This window comes from Pan troglodytes, chromosome 4, assembly GCF_028858775.2.
Source record: "Pan troglodytes isolate AG18354 chromosome 4, NHGRI_mPanTro3-v2.0_pri, whole genome shotgun sequence".
Taxonomy (NCBI): Eukaryota; Metazoa; Chordata; class Mammalia; order Primates; family Hominidae; genus Pan; species Pan troglodytes.
Genome location: NC_072402.2, coordinates 36,708,907 through 36,732,186, shown reverse-complemented (window position 1 = coordinate 36,732,186; position 23,280 = coordinate 36,708,907). Strand labels below are relative to the sequence as shown.

General features: G+C 39.5%; 1 protein-coding gene across 2 annotated transcripts in view; it reads left to right on the top strand.

Annotated features, from left to right (window-relative positions):
• JMY (junction mediating and regulatory protein, p53 cofactor) overlaps window positions 1-11,560 on the top strand; it is a 94,413-nt gene extending 82,853 nt beyond the window's left edge. For both annotated transcript variants that reach the window (XM_517685.9, XM_063811136.1), the window contains 2 exons: window positions 348-658; window positions 5,966-11,560. In XM_517685.9, coding sequence (XP_517685.5) covers window positions 348-655 — 308 coding nt within the window. In that variant the 3' untranslated portion in view covers window positions 656-658; window positions 5,966-11,560. The remainder of the gene's footprint in view (window positions 1-347; window positions 659-5,965) is intronic.
• The last annotated feature ends 11,720 nt before the right edge of the window (window positions 11,561-23,280 follow it).

Here is a 23,280-nt window from a genome sequence, read left to right as displayed (position 1 = left end):
TCACTGAATTTGGGTGGAGCAACTGCAATATGGAAATCCTTTGGGAATCACACCCATAATACTACTAAGACCACCTCCCAGTTCCCAATCTGGTCACTTCTCTCATGTAGGAAATGATAGGAATACCAATAGTACCCACCATGGATTGGGTCTTGGGATTTTCTAAAAAGAAGGATAATTAGGATCCCTTGTGTTCTGATCACCTTCTGCACACATTTCATGATCCATTTTGAAGATGGTGTTTCAGCGTCCTGTGCTTTCACAGTTGCGAACAGTAGAGGTTATACAGTTTCATTCTAATTAAGTGCAGTCCTAACTGTAATACTGTTCTGTTTCATTTTCCAAAGTGAGCTCACCCATGGATGAGGTGCTAGCCTCCTTGAAGCGTGGTAGTTTTCATCTGAAAAAGGTTGAACAGCGAACTCTGCCTCCTTTTCCTGATGAAGATGATAGTAATAATATCTTGGCACAAATAAGGAAAGGGGTAAAATTGAAGAAGGTACAGAAGGATGTTTTGAGAGAATCCTTCACACTTCTACCCGATACAGACCCTCTAACACGGAGCATCCATGAAGCTCTTAGAAGAATTAAAGAAGCATCCCCAGAGTCAGAGGACGAAGAGGAGGCTTTACCTTGCACAGACTGGGAGAACTAACAAGTAAACGGCCTTATTGTCTTTAGTAGCATTCAGTAATACAGGTTTTATATCGGATGATGAGGTTTGGGGTATTTTTTATTGAGCCTGAGGCATATCATTTGTTTTATAACCCAATTTTAGCATGGATCACAAATTTATGAACTTCAGGTTTTACTTAATTCTGTAGTTTCTAGAAACTTAAGATAACTTTTTAATGATTATTGCTATGTAAATACTATTTTTAAAAATGTCCTCCTCATTAAAAATTTCTGCTATACAGCTGTAATTGCAAGTAAAGTGACCGTCTCATTCTTGCCCTAAAAAAACAGAAAAGGGCCTGGCACGGTGGCTCACACCTGTAGTTCTAGCACTTTGGGAGGCTGAAGCAGGCAGATCACTTGAGGTCAGGAGTTCAAGACTAGCCTGGCCAACATGGTGAAACCTCTTCTCTACTAAAAATATAAAAATTAGCCGGGCGTGGTGGCGGGCATCTGTAATCCCAGCTACTCGAGAGGCTGAGGCAAGAGAATCACTTGAACCCAGGAGGCGGAGGTTGCAGTGAGCTGAGATCGTGCCACTGCCCTGGGCAACAGAGTGAGACTCAGTCTTAAAAAAAAAAAAAAAAAAATAGGCTTTCCAGGTTCAGTGGTTCGCTTCTGTAGTCCCAGTTACTCAGAGGTTGAGGCATGAGGATCTCTTGAGCCCAGGCGTTCAAATCCGGCCTGGGCAATATAGCGATACCCCGTCTGTAAAAAGAAATCAATACGTCAATTTTTTTTTTTTAATGAAAAGCCTTTTCTGACAAAGTATTTCAGTAACAAACTGTTATGCACACTGAATTTTGATGTCATGTTAGCTGACCTCAAAGGAGTTTTCTAAGATCATTCTGGAAAAATTGTTGCATTGTCTGATTATTTAACTTTCTAAACCCTTAAAAAAAACTACTTATTGTCACAGTTACTGTATTATCTAGACAAATTTGCAGGTATCATTAATATATAAAAATTATCTACATATCTAATGAATACTCCTATACATATTAAGATTCTCTTTGGTTACACATGTAGCATTCTCCTAATATAATAGAGAGCTATAGTCTACTACATTTTAATATACTAATTATAGAGTAATATGGCACAGATTACACCAAATATATAGAAACATTAAAGATAACATGGTATAAATTAAACAGTGTATCAAATTTATAATGATGGTAACTGAAATGTTGTAATTTGTATAAAATTTATAGAGTATACAAACATGTTCTATTAATTATTATTCTTTCTTGATGGAATATGTTTCTCTAGGCTTCAGACATTCACCAAAGTAGGGAAGACTTGAGTCCTAGAAGGGAATAAGTAAAGGAATAATTAATTCATGTGTTAGCCCTGTGAATTATTTTTGTTGAATTTCTTTTTTTATTTTAGAGACAGAGTCTCCCTCTGTTGCTCAGGCTGGAGTGCAGTGGCACGTTCATGGCTCACTGCAGCCTCAACCTTCTGGGATCATCCCAAATAGCTGGGACTCCAGACACATGCCACCATGCCGGGCTAATTTTTTAATTTCTTTGTAGAGACAGGGTCTCCTTATGGTTGCCCCGATTAGCATAATAATTCTTAAAACATGTTTGATCATAAGAATTAACTTGGGGAGCTTATTAAAAATGGACATTCTGTCCTTGACTTAAGAATTCTGAGTAGAACAACAAAGAAAAAAAATCTTTTTTTGACAGGGTTTCACTCTCTCACCCAGGGTGGAGTGCAGTGACATGATCTCGGCTCGCTGCAAGCTCCACCTCCTGGGTTCAAGTGAATCTCGTGCCTCAGCCTCCTGAGTAGCTGGGATTACAGGCGACTGCCATGATGCCCGGCTCTTTTTTTTTTTTTTTTTTTTGTATTTTTAGTAGAGATAGGGTTTCACCATCTTGGCCAGGCTGGTCTCGAACTCCTGACCTCAAATGATCTACCCACCTCAGCCTCCCAAAGTGCTGGGATTACAGGTGTGAGCCACCATGCCTGGCCCAAAAAAGAGAATTCTGAGTAGATCTAATGTATATGCAAGTACACATCTAGATTTTGAAGACATAATATAAAAATGTAATGTATGTCAGTTTTTAAACAACTGATTACATATTGAAAGATTCTATTAGTTACATTAGGTAAAATATTACTGAAAGCAGTTTCACCTGTTCCTTTGGGTATGGGTTCATTAGGTAAATATTCCTGTAGTACCTCTCCACTCTACCCCCCCATCAGCATCTGCATCAATCAATAACTTAAAAAGGGTAATATTACATTCACCATGATTCAGCCAACATTCAGTAGTAGCATTATCCTGCTTTTTTTCCTATTATGTATACAGTTACATGTAACAGTCACTTTGTATGACTTATGTTTTTGGATCCCAAAGTAACTTCGAGTTATTTTTGCTTGTACATATGTCCACTATGCTTTGTAAAGGAAAATATATATATATATATATATATATATATAGAGAGAGAGAGAGAGAGAGAGAGAGAGAGAGAGAGAGATGCATATCAGTTTGTGAATGTCTAGACTCTCAGGTATGTCTAACTGGGAATCTTTTCCATAGTGGATATTTGTAGGTTGTCTCCCACTTTACAGTTCTTGCTACCATGTGTTGTCTCCTTCTGCTGTAGCTTCTCAGGAAGCTGCTTAAGCTTGTGCCTAAAACTACCGTCTTTGCACTGACTAATTCCACAGCTGGACCTTCACATAAATGTGTGTTTAGCTCTTTCATTACAGATGGTCCACAGTGGCCCATTCACAGCACACCAGCAGCTGCTCAAGTCAGCCTATCCTTGTCTGTCTCCTCCCATCCCACCATATCCTGCCTAACCCTAGACATTGCATCAGCATTTTGTATACTCAAGTGGCTGGGATGTTACTCATAGCTTCTGGCTACTAATTTAGCCTTAGTATCAGATGTTAACATGGTGCATGGTGTATACACTTTGAAAATTGCTTAAAACTTTTTTCGGGGGTGTGGGAGACGGTTGATGGCTGGAATATGTGGTACAATGTTGAGAGAGAAACAGTGAAACACTTAGAAAATATATGAGCTTGGAAGTTTGCAGTCTCCCTTTACTAAATGTGTGCTAACCCAGAAGCAAACCATAGACTAGTATGGACTGATTAGGCAGTGATGAAGTAGCTGTGTATCACTACTTTGTGATCATGGAGACTAAAAGGCTGTGAACTTTTTATCTACAAATGGCTAAGAAGGCTTTACTGCAATTTGTATTTCCCATTAATTTATTAGATTCCTTTTTTCTCTCTCTCTCTTTTTTTCTTTTCTTCGAGACTGAGTTTCACTCTTGTTGCCCAAGCTGGAGTGCAGTGGTGTGATCTTGACTCACTGCAACCTGTGCCTCGTGATTCAAGCGATTCTCCTGCCTCAGCCTCCCGAGTAGCTGGGATTATAGGCGTGTGTTACCACTCCCAGCTAATTTTTGTATTTTTGTAGAGATGGGGTTTCACCATGTTGGCCAGGCTGGTCTCAAACTCCTGATCTCAGGTGATCCACCTGCTTCTGCCTCCCTAAGTGCTGGGATTACAGGTGTGAGCCACTGTGCCTGGCCAGATTTCTTGATTATAGATTTTGTCATTAATGTACTTACATACTTTTGAGAGCTAATTTCTTGAATATTCATAAAGTAGGTAATGAAGGTCCCTTGTTCTGCCTTGTTCGTTCCCCTCTGAAACTCTTCTCTTTCCAGAGATAGCCATAGTCATGCTCAAGGAAATTTCTTAAAATGTATGTAATTACATAGAGGTTTAAAATAAGTTTCAGGCTGAGTGTGAACTTTAAGTTTCAGGCCTGTAATTCTGCAGTACTTTAGGAGGCTGGGGGTGGGTGGATCACTTGAGCCCAGGAATTCAAGACTAGCCTGGGCAACATGACAAAACACATCTCCACTAAAAATACAAAAAGTAGCTGGGTGTGGTGGCTCACACCTGTAGTCCCAGCTACTTGGGAGGCTGAGGCAGGAGGAAATCTGTCTCAATAAATAAATAAGCTTCTAGTTTGTTTCCTGTGAGAGTCTTTTTTTTTTTTTTTTTTTTGAGATGGAGTCTCACTGTGTCAGCCAGGCTGGAGTGCAGTGGCGCCGTATTGGCTCGCTGCAATCTCCATCTCCCGGGTTCAATCTGGGATTACAGGTGCACCACCATGCCCAGCTAATTTTTTTGAAGTTTTAGTAGAGAGGGGTTTCACCATGTTGGCCAGACCGGTCTCGAACTCCTGACCTCAACTGATCCACCCTCCTCAGCCTCCCAAAGTGCTGGGATTACAGGCGTGAGCCACTGTGCTAGGCCCCTGTAGGAGTCTTCTAAAGTAACTATAGCAATGCAGTTCAAAGGAAATATAGTTTGAGACCTGTAATTTTAAAATGTCCAATAGTCACATCAAAAATGAAAAGGAACATGTGAAACTGATGTTTGTAATATTTTATTTGACACAATGTAGCCAAAGTAGTATCCTTCAACACATAATCAACATTAAAAACTAAGGACATTGCTTTCTGTTTCTTTTTTTCACACTAAGTCTTCAAAATTCAGTGTATGTTTTATATATACTAGTAGCACATCTCAGTTTGAATGCTAAGGATCTGATAATGAGAAATGTCCTACCAAAACAGCAAAATTGTATTTAATGGAAAAATACTACTTACTGTTTTAGATTTTTAAATCAAACTGGATTTAAATCAAACTAAATCAGTCACACTAGACACATATCAAGTGCTCATTAGCCACATGTAGCTACAGTATTAGAAAATGCAGAACTGTATTAAGTTGGTACTTTATTCGTGTTCCTGTCAGCTTTTATCTGAAGAGTATGTCTTTTATATAAATGCTCCTGTGCTTTGGGTAAGCCCCATAGATCTTAAGCACAACACTTTTCAATAAAATGCCCGGGTGAAGTATCCATTTAAAGACTGGTATTAATCCTGTCCTCTAAATGTTAGTCTAACAAAAACAGTTTCTACTGCATTTTGAAGACACCATTTAGTTGTTCTTACTCTAGTAGCAGTTTATGGGGCAAATAGTTTAGACTGAATTTACCTTTTTAGTATATAGTTTTCATACAGTGTTAGAGTAAAAATAATAAAAATGAAAATCTAATAGTCTTTTAAAAGTGATCAAAATCTGTATTTAGATTATTTTGTTTTCATTTTTACTGCTTTAAGAATACAGTCATGGCCTTTTGTAAAAAATGTCTTTTTTACACTTTTTGAGGGAACGTAAATACACTGTATCTTTAAAGGGTCTTTTTTTTAATGGTCTGTATTATTTTGTTTGTAAACAGGTGACATAACAGAAGAAAAATATCATTCAAGATTGGTTCTGATTCTTTTGGAAAATGACAGTTTAAGCACTTGGTTCCTCAGTTGGATAACATTAGATCCAAAGTGCATTGGTTCAGTGGTGTGAAGAAAGGAAGCACAATTGGCAGGTTATCACTTTCCAGTCGTTCCAATAGATGATGGTTAACATGAATTTTACATGTGCAATGTTCCTGACTGCAATGAAGAAAAGGCCTTCTGGAGATTTCTGTTTTTTAAGCACATTCTCCTTCCATCCACATATTTACATCCTTGTAATGGCCAGTTAAGCTAGGGCTTGCTATAAGTTGGAAGAACACTGGGTTGACAGAGATCTACTGTGAGCTGTATTGGGACTGCTTTGAGAACCATCTTTCAGTGCACTGAAAAGTCATCTGAAAAAATAGCTTCTTCCATATCAGCTTACATTAAATACTGTGATACTCTGAGAAAGTTTATCATCATGATAGCTGTAAGTCAGGCATTAAAATCAAATGGAAATACACCTAAAATGTCCACATTACTCATTTCCAAAGGATTTTTCATAAAGATGTTCAGCAACATCTGAAAAGCTGCATTTATGGAGATACATCTATTAATATGTTCACAACATGATACATTTAACATGGCATATTTTTAGGAGTCTTATACTTTGTAAGGTTTTGAAGTTTCCGTGCTTTTAAATCACTCTTCATATTTCTTGAATTTATAATAGTTTGAATTTTATGTGCATCCTTGTTTATGGAAGGCAATACTTTGATAATATTTCAAATTATTTTTATTTTGTTTGAATTATTGCTTGATTGCTATGACTGACATGACTTTCCTATTGAGAATCAAAAATCAAGATTCAATCATAGGGATGCAGATCTTAACTCTTTTCACAAATTACCATTTTAAGTTTTTATTTTTATGCTCCACAGTGAAAAGCATGTGCTCTACAAAGATAGAAAGTAGAGACAAGTCTCCGTGGCTGGCATTTCACCATCTTCACATGCACTGAATGGAATTTTGGGAGAATGCCTTTGTTATAGTCACTAAAATTTTAAACTTATACACAGCTTTAGGTGCTGATTTTGGCTGTGATGGAGTCCTGAAGGACACATTTATATGTTCCAGATTTTCAGCAGGATTGTTGTGGGCTTGAATACATGCAGATCATTGGACTCAGTGTGCAGTACCCTGTACATATAATTCTGCATAAGACAGATCTTGGCCTTTCTGTGGAGGGAGTTAAGAACTAAAATACCAAAAATAACTTTATTTCTTTTAAGACAATTATCTGGCCTAAACCCAGAAAGCAGTACTGGAGCAAAAGCCCAGTGTATATGAATTGGTATTCCTAGAGAAAAAAAGAAATGCTCACACCTTTGTTATTTTAAAGTGTTTTCTTGAAAATAGGGAGAAAATTTTCTGGCAACAGGTTATGTAAGAACATTTTTTTATTATTTCAAAACAAAACAGGCACATGCCACCATGCCCCAGCTAATTTTTATATTTTTTATAGAGACAGGGTTTTGCCATGCTGCCCACGCTGGTCTTGAACTCCTGGACTCAAGCAATCTGCCAGCCTCGGCCTACTAAAGTGCTAGGATTACAGGCGTGAGCCTCTGTGCCCAGCCTGACAAAATCTTTTATTTAATTGTTAGTAATACATTTATTGATGATACTAGGAGCTTCTCTGCAGCATCTTCATAATACATGGGTTTTAGTTCCCACACTATTCCCACATCTTATCTGGGAAGATTAGAAATACAGATGTAATATGGAAGCTTCAACAGCATGGGGGTGGTGATAGTGTCCTATTTGCCCTTGGTAAAATATTAAAGCATATTTCTTAACCCAAAGAGTGATTGGTTATATGAATATATTTGAAAAAGTTAAAGCAAATTTGCAAACCTTTACAAAATCATGTATCAATTTTATGCTATCCAGTTTTTACGTACCCATGTGTCAACATTTCATATATCCAGTTCTTTGGGTGCTGGTTCACTTTTTTTCATTTATTCAAATTCAGAAAAATACAGACGGATCTAATGTTAAATTAACCAGAAACCCTCGAACATTCATATCTTGAGAGGGAATTTGCTACCCTTTTACTTTTGGGATTTCATTATAAAATAGGCTCATTTTATACATATGTCCTGTGGTCTGTCTTCCAGAGTGTGCTGTAATAATAAGTCTCTAGCAAAGAGTGGAGGGTGGAGGGTGTGTAGAACTCCACTCAGCCTCATGGATACATCTACAACTCTCTCAACCCATCCTGTTACAGTTCTCCATGAGAGTCACCTCACACTTGGAAAAGAAGGAGGTTAAAGCAGAGTATTGTTGGCAGCCAGCTATGCCCATCCTCTTGTAAATAACTTTCCAAACCACCCATTTCCTTGCCTTAAGGTGCAGGTTCCTACTTCTACAAAATTTCAAATGATTGCAGGTCAAAAACCTTTGGAGTTACTCACAAATAATAATAAAATTTCAAATAACTAGGGTCTACTTGTCCATCAAGATGACATTACCAGTGGAACCCACCTGTTAATTTTAAAGTAGCTTCAGAACCCAACAAAAATTATGTAAGCCTGGTTAAATGTCCTTTTTTCTTCTTGCCTCTAATAAAATCAGGATCTTCGGCCTTGATACTAAATATGTGTATATTTAGTTATGATGGTACTTGTAGATGCTCACATTTCCAGTTCCAAACTCGCCCGTACTTTTTATGTGCTTCAAAATATTGGACACATTTCTGTTAATATATGATTTCTGTATCCACAAACAGCTGTTTGCTTATGCTGAGTCAATTTAGAAGTTAATTTCCAATCTAGTCTCAACTGCAATGCATTTAAAATAGGTAAAACAAGTAAATGAGTTTGGGACATTTTGAGATTAATGTTACTGCCCACTTGACTGTCAATTTCAAATGGCTCCTAATGCAACCAAAATTATAACCAATGTAGCATGTGTAGGAAAGGTATTTTTAATTATTTAAAATCATTGTGTATATTACAGCAGTATGAGGAATGCCTGGCTAAAGAGGATTTTTTAAAAGATGAAGAATGGTTTTGCTTGTATTATATAGGCTTACTGAGTTTGTGAGCAGCATAAAAACAATCATTCCTTAATTTTTCATTGTGGAACTGAAATATTTCTGTAATGCATTTTTTAAAAGGAGACTCCTAGACACAGCTGTAATAGTGGGAATAGAAATGTAGAGCTTTTCTCATAACACAAAACCAGAAAATAATTTTCAGCACTTTGACTTACTCTATGTAATAAGGAAAAAAATTGTTTCCACAAAGTTGAACTATGTAGTAATATTTGGTAACATATGGCATGGCCACTTTATATCACAGAATGTGTGTCAAGTTGCAAAGCATACTTGGACCATAGTAGACACTAAGAATTAAAACTCTTAAATCAGTGAAACAAAAACTAATGGGCAGCATTCTCTCTGTTTGGAATGGGATCAGTATACAATTAATACAATTTAATTTTACACATTCCCTAAGACACCATTTTTAAGTTACAGTCACATGAGTGTTTGTATAAATTTAAGTCAATGCTTTTAGCCTAGGCAAAGCTAAATACAAGGTTTTTTGGGTTTTCTTTTTTCAGCTTTATTATTGAAGTATTACAAACTTAACATCAGATACCAATGTGTAAAAAGTACTATTGGGTCCTTAAGGGCTCTATCAGGGAGTTGAAATTTCATACGCTTTACCAGGTTACTTGTAAAAAATGAACAGCTGTAAGACATTTCAAAACCATTGCAGACACACTGTTAAAATGCAGCCATTTGATAATGAAAGCAGAAACCTTAAGTTTTACCTAATTATTGCACTAAATGTAAATGATAACATAAAATTAAGTGTGCATTTTAAACAGATTCTATTTCCCACTTACTGCTTAGCATAGAAAAAGAGCTATGGTTAGAGGAGTGACCAGCAAGATTTATTTCAGATGGAAAAGGGGTGAGAAAGTGGAAGCACCTTACTGTTAGAGCATGTTGCATCTATTTAGTGCTACTGAACAATTCAGTAGTTATTTCTGAACTTTGCTGCAAAGTGCTCTTTAGTTAAAGCACATTAAGAAGGGTCACTGCTTAATTGCTTTCTAAAATGAAGCAATGGTATTTTTTATCCGATATAGTGTAATTTAAAAGTTTTCCTACAAAGTGAGTTTATATTGTTGCCTAAACTATGTTATGTAAGCAAAGGGTTTGGAAAGGCGGGAGGGAGTCTAGATTCGGCGAGAGTGTGCGTTTGTGTGTGTGAATGTATGAAAAGTTTCCCCATTGGGTTATTCTCAAGATGTGTTTATTGTAAAGTTTTCTATGTTTTGCCCACAGTAAATGTACAACTTCACAATTGTAGGATTTAATTGATTGAATTCCAAATTTATACTGTCTCTTCCCTTCTGCAGAGACATTATGCCACTGTAAGGTGCATGTACAGAAAATACCTCTTAGGTTGACTTGTTAAATAACTGATGAATGTTATTTCACACTGAATCTCAAAGCAGTCATTTGTTTTGCGGGTTAGGGGAAAGTTTTGTTTTTTGCGGGTGTTTTTTGTTGTTTTTAATTAGGCACACTAAGAGTGGCTAAATTTGGGGGAGTTGGTGGATAGGAAAGACCTTGAAAAGTGATGTGTAGATGAAAACACAAGGTATGGATGTTGGTTACAGAGTTCAGTTTTAACAAGGGAAATTTGGGGATTTTTTTTTTTTTTTACTTGCATGTTCTATGGGTAGCTATCAAAGGGTGTAACAAATTATTCCAGCTTTTCCCCATACTAATTATATTGGTTTTAAGAAGTCTGCATAATCACTAGGTGGCATTTTCCCTTCATTTGTGAACCAAGAGGGGTAAATGATGCTACCCGTACAGTGACTTCTGAGTTCTTTAACTTTGACAGAATCTCCATTGTTTCATTGAATTTCTCATTGTATTATATGTCTTTCCAAGTGTGCAAACTATAATATGTAGTTAATGAAAAATGGAAGGCTGCAGATTATTTTGCATGAATAATTAATTGCCCATTAGGGCTAAGGAGACTGACATGATTTTTATTGGTTCTGGGTAAATGAAAATTTTAATGGAAAACTCATTCACCATTTACTAGCTTTGTGCAATATTATAAAAGGTAGAAGCAAAACACTAGCACATTGTGCTTTGCTTGGCTTGTAAGGATGGCTTTAGTACCATTACATTAAATGGACAGTGTGCACAGTGTATTGTAAATGCCAACTCTTGCAAATTTACAATACTTAAATATGTTCAATTAACATTCTAAAGTATTAAAAGTACAGAGGAAAAACTAAGCAAGCATTTATAGCAATACCATGAAATCTCCAGTAATCGTTTTGACTGTTGCCTTTTGCTCTTTAGTGCAGCTTTTCTGCATTGTAATTGTATTGCTTTGTATTTCATGTTTTTTACACTCATGACTTCAGAGTTAAGTACTTGTACACCAAGTATTGCAATCACCTTTCTCTTGTTGTACATGCAATGTAACAACCTACAGTTTTGGTGCTTTTAACAATATTCCTCTTTTTCTTTAATAAAGGATATTTATTTGAATTAACCTGATTTTGTTTGTTTAAAATATCAGTGGTACATATTTTCACTTCATTTCAAATAGGAGGACCACAGCAAGTTGTATATCTGTTATGACAAGTTATAACATGGAGAACAGGATCCAGAGACCATCCATGCCTGTATTTCTGCCTCTTCCTGAGCGCTGTTTGTTGTGACATATTTTGATGGCAACTTTCTTTGTGCTATTAATGAACTTTCTCATTGTTTATAAATATTCACAAAGTTTGGAAGTGCTGACTTCCAAATTGGAAAATTTTTAAATGGGGGTGGGGAGAGGCAGAAAAATATTTATAAAGTTACACACTCAGATCAAATAGATCAAAATCTCAAAAATAGAACAGAAAAGAAAAGAAGAAAAGAAACATAGATCCCCACCAGTGCCTCAGCAGTTGTTTGTCTCACTTCCAGTGATACCCTGAAAACTGTAGTATCTGAAATTTTCCCTTAGTCTCAGGAATTTCTACTTACACGCTTTCAGAGCTAGAACATTCCAGTGACCGCAGCCAGTTTGATCTCTTTCCACCCTCAGTAAATGTCTTGCCATATTCCTCTGGTGATCTGTAGCCCTTTATATTGAAATGTGCAATAATGATTTTACCAAGTCATTGCAAGCTTATGAGGAAAATATGGTTTTGAGGAAAAGCCTTAAACAATTAAATATACTGGCCAATTTCTGTCAGAACTGTTTAATACCAAGAACAATTGAAAGGTTATTCATCCCCAAGTGCATCAACAGATGTTTCATGTAATGAAAGACTGGTGAGAGATTGGAAAACTCCACAAGAAACCTTATATTGTTTGTAAACATTTTTCAATGGAAGGGAAGTATAGCAGGAATTAATCATATGGTTATTCTTAAAACTTTGTATAGGCTGGGCGCGGTGGTTCACACCTGTAACCCCAGCACTCTGGGAGGCCGAGGTGAGCCGATCACTTGAGGTCAGCAGTTCGAGACCAGCCTGGCCAACATGGCGAAACCCCATCTCTACTAAAAAATGCAAGAATTAGCCGGGCATGGTGGCATGTGCCTGTAATCCCAGCTACTCCAGCTGAGGCTGGAGAATTGCTTGAACCCGGGAGGCAGAGGTTGCAGTGAGCTGAGATCACACCACTGCACTCCAGCCTGGGCAACAGAGCAAGACTCTATCTCAAAAAATAAAAAAAAAAAAAGACACCCTACTGTGAATTGTTTTGCAGATATTGTACAGTGTGTAAGTGTATAAGCCAGATGAATAAATGCCATTAAGTAGATCACCTCTAAAGTCATGGGAGAGGAGTAAGGGGAGGGAGGGGAACTTACAGTCTAGCCATCCTAGGCATATTATTTTCTGATATGCCTAGGACATGTGACATTATATATGTATTCAAAATTACATTATACAGATGCCATACAATGGTTCTCTGAGATGAAGTAGTCCAGGTGGCAACAACATTCCATGTTTTAGACCAAAATGATCTTTTTCATGCTTAAAGACCCAAACTTCTGGGATCTTACTTGAGTAAGTAAGTATTCAAGTTATTCTGGTGGCTCAAATATCCTTTTAGAGGAATTATTTGGTCTTCTCTATAGGCCACTTTGTGACCCACCTCTTTTCAGAAACAGGATGGCTTACCTGTGCAACAAGCTCGTGGGTCAGTCCCACAATTTCTGAAACACAGGATTAACTCTGGAACTTCCAACAGTTGTCAGAAAATGCAACCAAACATTTATTGTGACCCAGCACTTGCTGAAAGGTTTTCTAATGCCAATTCCAACTTTGCCTACCGTTATCTAACTTTTGTCATTGCATCAAGTTGACTTATCAGAAGGTAGTACTTCAGCATCATCTCAACCCCAGTCATGCTTTCACTCCGTTACATAGAAGCGTGATGATTTGGCTTTCATGGATGGTTGAAACAAAAAATATCTAAGTATTTCTAGGCTTCTTTCATAACTCTTCCCTCTCTGCCTAGTTACTCTTTCCCATGGTTCCAGATGACATCTCTCTCATCATGACTCCATGTCCTCGCCTCTTCTCAGTTCACTGTATGTACGCAGGTCCATATGTGTTCAGCTGCCTAGTGACCTCTTTCTTTGGAAGCCTCACACATATCTGAAATATAACATGCCCAAAACAGTTCCCTTGACCCTATCACCATCAAAACCTGAACCCTAATTTTCCCACTTTTCCCCGTCTTTCACAATTCCTTCAGTTCTGCCTTTCAGAATTTAGAAGTTATCCTTCGCGGTGGCTCACGCCTGTAATCCCAGCACTTTGGGAGGCCGAGGCGGGCGGATCATGAGGTCAGGAGATCGAGACCATCCTGGCTAACACGGTGAAACCCCGTCTCTACTAAAAATACAAAAATTAGCCGGGCGTGGTAGTGGGCGCCTGTAGTCCCAGCTACTCGGGAGGCTGAGGCAGGAGAATGGCGTGAACCCGGGAGGCGGAGCTTGCAGTGAGCTGAGATCGCGCCACTGCACTCCAGCCTGGGCGACAGAGCGAGACTCCGTCTCAAAAAAAAAAAAAAAAAAAAAAGAAGTTATCCTTGATACCTTTCTCAACCTCACTTCCCGGCTCCCATCCAAATCTCCCAGTCCTGTCATACCTAACTCTAATATACACCTGGCACACACACACTTCTTTCTGTATCCCCTGCCACCCTTGGGTCCCAGCCTACGTCATCTATCCACTAGACGCTTCACTGGCTTCCTACCCTCTCTTCCCACTGCTACTCTTGTCTGCCTGCAACTCATTCTACACCCACAACGTGGTGAGATCATGTCTCTCCCCTGCATAAAGCTCTCCAATTTCCACTGCAGTTGGAATAAAGCCATAAATTTCCTACCCATAAACTACAAGGAGATGTGATTTGGCCCCTGCTATCCACCCCACTGCTTACTGGGCTCCAGCCACATGTGTAATCTCTTTCTTACCTTAGGACCTGTGCGCAGACTCTGCCCTCTCCCTAGAATTGTTCACCTCCCTCCCTTTTGTAAGTATGGCCAACTTGGTGTCTCCCAAAATTCATACTTTAAGTTCTAACCCCTAGTACCTCAGAACGTGTCCTTATTTGGAGATAGAGTCTTTACAGAGATAGTCAAGTTAAAGTGAGGTCATTAAGGTAGACGCTAATCTAATATGACTGATGTCTTTATGAAAACGGAAATTTGGACACAGACATTTATAGAAGAAGGAAGAGACACCAGAAAAGGTGATCCATAAGCCAAGGAGAGGGGCCTCGAACAGATCCCTCCCTCACAGCCCTTAGAAGGAACCAATCCTGCTGACAACTTGATTTTGGACTTCTGACTTCCAGAACAGTGAGACAGGGATTCCTGTTGCGTAAGCCAGCCAGCCTGTGCCCTTTGTTACAGCAGCCCTGGAAGCTAATGCATCATCATTGAGCCTTCCACTGAGATGCCAGCTCCTCACAGAGGACTTCCTGCTTTTCCTCAAGTAACTCCCCTGTTATCCTCTATGTCGGCCCCTTGTGTGGCAGAGCCTGCTCACCAAATGTCCCATCAACTGCCCCCTACATCTACTAGCACCGTTGCTGATAAAGAGCCTTGTAACTAATTCTACCCGGTGAGATGAAAAAGCAAATAATGTGCATCACTTTCAGCCTGAGATAGGAAAGTCCAAGATTGCACCAATCTTTCTCTTCTTTTGTGGCAAATGAAGAGGGCTCGTGCACTACCAGGTAGTATAGCCTCCTTTGAGATTGCGGCAAAGAACAAGGGTGCCCTCTGTCAACTATTTTGTTTCACCATCGTATTAGGGGTACTAACATTGCAGTTAGGCAAGAAATATATAAAAGGCATTAAGGATTGGAGGGAAAGACAGAGAAATGGACATTTTGGTGGCAGATATAATGGTTACATATGTAGAAAATCCAAGAGTATCAATAGATAAATTACTAGGATTAAGAGGTTTAGTGAGGTTGCTTAATAAAATTATTTTTTATTTTTTAATGTAATAAAATTAAATATCAACTGAGGCTGGGCACAGTGGCTCACATCTGTAATCCCAGCACTTTGGAAGGTCAAGGTGGGCAGATCACTTGAGGTCAGGAGTTTGAGACCAGCCTGGCAACATGGTGAAACCCTGTCTCTACTAAAAATACAAAAATTAGCCAGGTGTGGTGGCAGTCACCTGTAATCCCAGCTACTTGGGAGGCTGAGGCAGGAGAGCTGCTTGAACCCAGGAGGTGGAGGTTGCAGTGAGCCGAGATCATGCCACTGCCCTTCAGCCTGGGCAACAGAGCAAGACTCTGTGTCAATAAATAAATAAATAAATAAATAAATACCAACTGAATTTCTATATATTAGTATCATTGTTTTGGAAAGTTAACAAATCAATGAAAAGAAGACAAACAATGCAGTGGAAACATGGGCGTGAGACTTGAGTAGGCAACTCATAAAAGAAGAAATACAAATGGCTAAATGTGCATACAAAAAAGTAACAAAAAGCATAATTAAAACCAAATTTAACCCTCAAGACTGGTTAAAATTTTAAAGATTGATGATTTTAAGTGTGGGCAAGTATTTGGAAAACGTTTATATACTACTGATGGTCATATACACTGCAACAACTATTTGGAAAGCTGGTGGGCATTATCTACAAAAGTTCAATATATGCTCACTCTGTGGCCCAACACTTCCTTATGCAGCTGAAATATGTGTATGCCTAAACGGGGAGACATAGGCAAGAATGTTCATAGCAGCATGATCCTCAATAGCCAGCAACTAAAATAACCCAGATGTCCATCAACAGGTGAATGGGCAAATTGCGGTATATTCCTCAAATGTAATCTAGTGATGCAATGGAGTAAGACAGAGCAAAAGGAATACAGCTACATGCAACAATTTGGATGAATCTCACTGATACAAAGTTGAGCAAAAGGAGCTGAAAAGAATATATAAAATATGACTCCAGTCATATAAAGTTTCAAAATAGGCAAAACTAAACTGTAGTGTTTTAGGGGTATTATTCAGGCAATAAAACTATAAAGAAAAGCAAGGGGGTGATGACCATAAAAAAATCAAAACAGTGGTCACCTTTGCAGGAGAGGAGAGCTTTATGACTGGGAACGGGACACACCAAGGACTTCTGTGGGGCTGTCACGTTTCTACTTCTGGGCCAGGGTGGTCGTGAGGTGTTTTGTTTCGTTTTGTTTTGAGACGGAGTCTTGCACTGTCGCCCGGGCTGGAGCGCAGTGGCGTGATTTCGGCTCACCGCAACCTCCGTCCCCCAGGTTCAAGCAGTTGTCCTGCCTCAGCCTCCCAAGTAGCTGGGATTACAGGCACCTGCCACCATGCCCAGCTAATTTTTTGTATTTTTAGTAGAGACGGGGTTTCACTATGTTGGCCAGGCTGGTCTCGAACATCTGACCTCGTGATCCACCCACCTTGGACTCCGAAGTGTTAGGATTACAGGCGTGAGCCACCGCGCCCGGCCGGTTGTGAGGTTTAATTTACAATAATTCAGTAACCTGTGCATTCGTGTTTACACATTTTTCTAAATAAATATTACATTTTACAATATAAAAAGTTTTTTAAAAGCTCTAACACAGGGCTTTTTATTAAAATTCTAGAAATTACTTCTGGAATTTAGTTGCCAAAAAGTTTTTTTCTCCACAAAATAATTAGCGTTCTTGCTCTACAAAACAATGAGAACCATATAATCTAACATGCTTTACTTTTTTTTATTAGCTGGCAAGAATTACAAGCTAAATTTAGTGCTCCAATGGAAAAGCCAACTCATCTCAGACTTCTGGGTTACACAGTTCTGTGCTCCCTTTAATTGGCTTTGTGTGTGTGTGTGTGTTTCGTAAACTCTCCTGCCCTAGGTATTTTAACATTTTAAATGTTCTCCTTTGAGAAGTGGGTTTGCATTTTTTCAAGTTACTTTGAAAAAAGCTGCTTCAAAATAGCATGACACAGTGGTTAAGAGCAAGGGCTCTGGTGCTGCCTACTAGCTGTGTGAGGCTGGGCAAGTCACTTCTCTGCTTCTTCTCATTAATCTGTAAATTGAAGGCAGTAATGAGATCTACCTCATGGTTGCTGTATGGGTTTAGTGAGTATATTTAAAGTGCATAGGCAGGGCACGGTGGCTCACGCCTGTAATCCCAGCACTTTGGGAGGCTGAGGCGGGTGGATCACTAGGTCAGGAGTTCGAGACCAACCTGACCAACATGGTGAAACCCCGTCTCTACTAAAAACACAAAAATTAGCCAGGCGTGGTGGCCGCACACCTGTAATCCCAGCTACTCAGGAGGCTGAGGCAGGAGAACTGCGTGAACCTGGCAGGCGGAGGTTGTAGTGAGCCGAGATTGTGCCACTGCACTCCAGCCTGGCGAAAGAGCTAGACTCCGTCTCAAAAAACAAAAGATAAAAAAATAAAAAAATAAAAAATAAAGTGCATAGAAGAGTGCCTGGCACATTATGTAAGTGTCAGCTATTATTGTTCTCCTAAAGATGTGATGCCAAAATTATTCACAAAGGACTACAAAGATCTGAGTAATTTAAAAGCAAAAACCTCTGAGGCTAAAATATATGCTCTTGGACAGATCTGAAAAAGCATCAGTAATCATCTACATGTCCTTATATAAAAGAAATGGGAATTGTTTCATTCACATGTCACAAAATGAATGTTATTCAATAGGGAACACTTTAAGTTAACAATAAAAACAAAAATCCCTACCTTCATGTCTGCTCTTTGTAGAACTGGGTGCAATTGAAGAATGTGGAATTTCTATTTTCTGACTGACTTTCTGTGGAACTGCATCCTAAACAATCACTGATGGCTCTCACCTGTGATCCCAGCACTTTCAGAGGCCAAGGTGGATCACCTGAGCCCAGGAGTTCAAGACCAGCTTGGGCAACGTGGCGAGACCCCCATCTCTATTAAAAAAAAAAAAAAAAGTATTTTAAAAATATGATGAACACAAAAGATCTTGGAGTTAAATACAGTGGATTAAAACATGATTTTCTTGATACTCCCTCCTAAGGCCCTAGCATGGCAGCAGAGAGACAAAGAACAAAGGGGAGAAAGTGACGGATGCATGAAGGGGAAATGACTTAGCCGACTAGAGGCAGCTGACCTGAGGGTCTGCAGTGCAGCCCTGCGGCCCACCACTCGGAGGCACTGTGTTCTTTGGAAGGTGGGGTTGAAGGACAAAGTTGAAAAAAGGGACTGGTGGAAAATTTGAAGCAGGAGCAGTTAGCCCCTTCCCCTCTTCCATGCCCTCCCTTCCCACTGCAAGACACTAGAGTTCATTTTCTGGACAAAATGAGCCAGAGAAGATCTGGACTCAACCAGCAGGAACAAGAGGAGGTTGAAGGTAACATGGAACACTGGAGGACTCCGTTATTAATACAGTCTGCTGCCAGAGCCGTGAGACTCCTGGCTGCCCTCTCCTGCCTGGTTCTGGGAGGGCACTCAGCCAAACACATACCACCCGGTGGGTCTGGAAGACCCTCCCTGGAAACACTAAATGGCCCCAGAAGAGACCTCCACATGTTGTTTGTGTTGGGGGTGAGGGGAAGGTTTGCGACATGACACAGCTGGCATCCCACCCAATCTCTCTGAAGATGTCGATCCCCAAAGCCACCAGTCAGTCAGCGTCCCCACCCCAGAGCTCCAGCATCTCACTGTAGAACAGAAGCAGACCACTTAAGAGTCACAGCGGCATTTTCAGAAAGTGTCCATACCATGGACACAAACAGACTGAAGAAAGCAATTCTGAGAAAACACAGACGTTCAGAAAGTAGGGGGAAAAAAAGTTTAATTAAAATTATTTTTAATCAGAAAAAAATGAGGTGAGATACTGTATCTACGAAACAAGAATGTGTTGCAATAAAAAGGAATATTCTGAGAACAAGGAACCACACTTAGAAACTAAAACTATGAGAGCTAAAATTACAAATTAAACACAAAGTTTAAAAGTACAGCCAGAAACTCCTAAAGCTGAATAAGCAACCAAAGACCTGAACAACAGAAAAGACAACCAGAGGATGAGTTCCCAAACTCACATTCGATTACTGCCCCCAGGGAAAGGAAAATAGAGGGGAGAAAATTATCAAAGAAATGATTTCAGAAACTCACAGTTCTGCTTGCAGCAATTCGAGTTGGGCTTCCTTTCATGGGCAGCAGAAGATTCCCTGATGGTCGTGAGGAGCGTTCCAGTAAGATGAGGACTCAGGAGTGCTCCCACAGTGGGCAACTTGGAGGTCACTGGGTACCCTGGTGAGAGCAATGTTGGCAGAGTAGAGGGGCTGAATCCAGGGGGAAGTCTGAGGAGCGAATGGAAAGGAAGAGGAGACAATGTGTGAGCACACACAAGTTTTACAGCGAGAAAGAAAATCAACTGACAGCTATGAAAAGGATTTTTTATTTATTATTATTATTATTATTATTATTATTTTGAGAGGGAGTCTCGCTCTGTCGCCCAGGCTGGAGTGCAGTGGCGCCATCTCGGCTCACTGCAAGCTCCGCCTCCTGGGTTCACGCCATTCTCCTGCCTCAGCCTCATGAGTAGCTGGGACTACAGGCGCCCGCCACCACGCCCGGCTAATTTTTTGTATTTTTAGTAGAGACGGGGTTTCACCGTGTTAGCCAGGATGGTCTCCATCTCTTGACCTCGTGATCCACCCGCGTCAGCCTCCCAAAGTGCTAGGATTACAGGCGTGAGCCACCGCGCCCAGCCATAGGAATTTTTTTTTTTTTAATTTATTTTTGAGATGGAGTTTCGCTCTTGTTGCCCAGGCTGGAGTGCAGTGGTGTAATCTCGGCTCACCGCAACCTCCGCCTCCCAGGTTCAAGTGATTTGAGGAGGATTTTTTTTTTTTTTTATACTTTAAGTTCTACAGTACATGTACACAACATGCAGGTTTGTTACATAGGTATACATGTGCCATGTTGGTTTGCTGCACTCATTAATTCATCACTTACATTAGGTATTTCTCCTAATGCTCTCTCTCCCCTACCCCCCAACCCACGACAGGCCCCCATGTGTGATGTTCCCCTTCCTGTGTCCAAGTCTACTTATTGTTCACTTCCCACCTATGAGTGAGAACATGCGGTGTTTGGTTTTCTGTCCTTGTGACAGTTTGCTCAGAATGATGGTTTCCAGCTTCATCCATGTACCTGCAAAGGACACGAACTCATCCTTTTTTATGGCTACATAGTATTCTATGGTGTATATGTGCCACATTTTCTTAATCCAGTCTGTCATTGATGGACATTTTGGTTGGTTCCAAGTCTTTGCTATTGTGAATAATGCCACAATAAACATATGTGTGCATGTGTCTTTATAGTAGCATGATTTATAATCCTTTGGGTATATACCCAGTAATGGGATGGCTGGGTCAAATGGTAATTCTAGTTCTAGATCCTTGAGGAATCGCCACACTGACTTCCAAAATGGTTGAACTAGTTTACACTCCCACCAACAGTGTAAAAGTGTTCCTCTCCAGCACCTGTTGTTTCCTGACTTTTTAATGATCGCCATTCTAACTGGTGTGAGATGGTATCTCATTGTGCTTTTGATTTGCATTTCTCTGATGACCAGTGATGATGAGCATTTTTTCATGTGTTTGTTGGCTGCATAAATGTCTTTTGAGAAGTATCTGTTCATATCCTTTGCCCACTTTTGGATGGGGTTGTTTGATTTTTTCCTGTAAATTTGTTTAAGTTCTTTGTAGATTCTGGATATTAGCCCTTTGTCAGATGGGTAGACTGCAAAAATTTTCTCCCATTCTGTAGGTTGCCTGTTCACTCTGATGGGAGTTTCTTTTGCTATGCAGAAGCTCTTTAGTTTAATTAGATCCAATTTGTCAGTTTTGGCTTTTGTTGCCATTGCTTTTGGTGTTTTAGTCATGAAGTCCTTGCCCAGGCCTATGTCCTGAATGGTATTGCCTAGGTTTTCTTCTAGGGTTTTTATGATTTTAGGTCTAACATTTAAGTCTTTAATCCATCTTGAATTAATTTTTGTATAAGGTGTAAGGAAAGGATCCAGTTTCAGCTTTCTACATATGGCTAGCCAGTTTTCCCAGCACCATTTATTAAATAGGGAATCCTTTCCCCATTGCTTGTTTTTGTCAGGGTTGTCAAAGATCAGATGGTTGTAGATGTGTGGTGTTATTTCTGAGGCGTCTGTTCTGTTCCATTGGTCTATATGTCTGTTTGGTACCAGTACCATGCTGTTTTGGTTACTGTAGCCTTATAGTATAGTTTGAAGTCAGGTAGCTTGATGCCTCCAGCTTTGCTCTTTTTGCTTAGGATTGTCTTGGCAATGTGGCTTTTTTGGTTCCATATGAACTTTGAAGTAGTTTTTTCCAATTCTGTGAAGAAAAGTCATTGGTAGCTTGATGGGGATGGCACTGAATCTAGAAATTACCTCGGGCAGTATGGCCATTTTCACGACATTGATTCTTCCTATCCATGAGCATAGAATGTTCTTTCATTTGTTTGTGTCCTCTTTTATTTCATTGAGCAGTGGTTTGTAGTTCCCCTTGAAGAGGTCCTTCACATCCCTTGTAAATTGGATTCCTAGGTATTTAATTCTCTTTGTAGCAGTTGTGAATGGGAGTTCACTCATGATTTGGCTCTCTGTCTGTTACTGATGTATAGGACTGCTTGTGATTTTTGCACATTGATTTTGTATCCTGAGACTCTGCTGAAGTTGCTTATCAGCTTAAGGAAATTTGGGGCTGCAACGATAGGATTTTCTAAATATACAATTATGTCATCTGCAAACAGGGACAATTTGACTTCCTCTTTTCCTAACTGAATACCCTTTATTTCTTTCTCTTGCCTGACTGTCCTGGCCAGAACTTCCAACACTATGTTGAATAGGAGTGGTGAGAGAGGGCATCCCTGTCTTGTGCTAATTTTCAAAGGGAATGCTTCCAGTTTTTGCCCATTCAGTATATTGGCTGTGGGTTTGTCACAAATAGCTCTTATTATTTTGAGATACGTTCCATCCATACCTAGTTTATTGAGAGTTTTTAGCATGAAGCGATGTTGAATTTTATCAAAGGCCTTTTCTGCATCTATTGAGATAATCATGTGGTTTTTGTTGTTGGTTTTATGTGATGGATTACGTTTATTGATTTGCGTATGTTGAACCAGCCTTGCATCCCAGGGATGAAGCCAACTTGATCATGGTGGATAAGCTTTTTGATGTGCTGCTGGATTCAGTTTGCCAGTATTTTATTGAGGATTTTTGCATCGATGTTCATCAGGGATATTGGTCTAAAATTCTCTTTTTTTGTTGTGTCTCTGCCAGGCTTTGGTATCAGGATGATGCTGGCCTCATAAAATGAGTTAGGGAGGATTCCCTCTTTTTCTATTGATTGGAATAGTTTCGGAAGGAATGGTACCAGCTCCTCTTTATACCTCTGGTAGAATTTGGCTGTGAATCCATCTGGTCCTGGACTTTTTTTGGTTGGTAGGCTATTAATTATTGCCTAATTTCAGAGCCTGTTATTGGTCTATTCAGAGGTTCAACTTCTTCTGAGTTAGTCTTGGGAGGGTGTATGTGTCCAGTAATTTATCTGTTTCTTCTAGATTTTCTAGTTTATTTGTATAGAGGTGTTTATAGTATTCTCTGATGGTAGTTTGTATTTCTGTGGGATCGGTGGTGATATCCTCTTTGTCAGTTTTTATTGCATCTATTTGATTCTTCTCTCTTTTCTTCTTTATTAATCTTGCTAGTGGT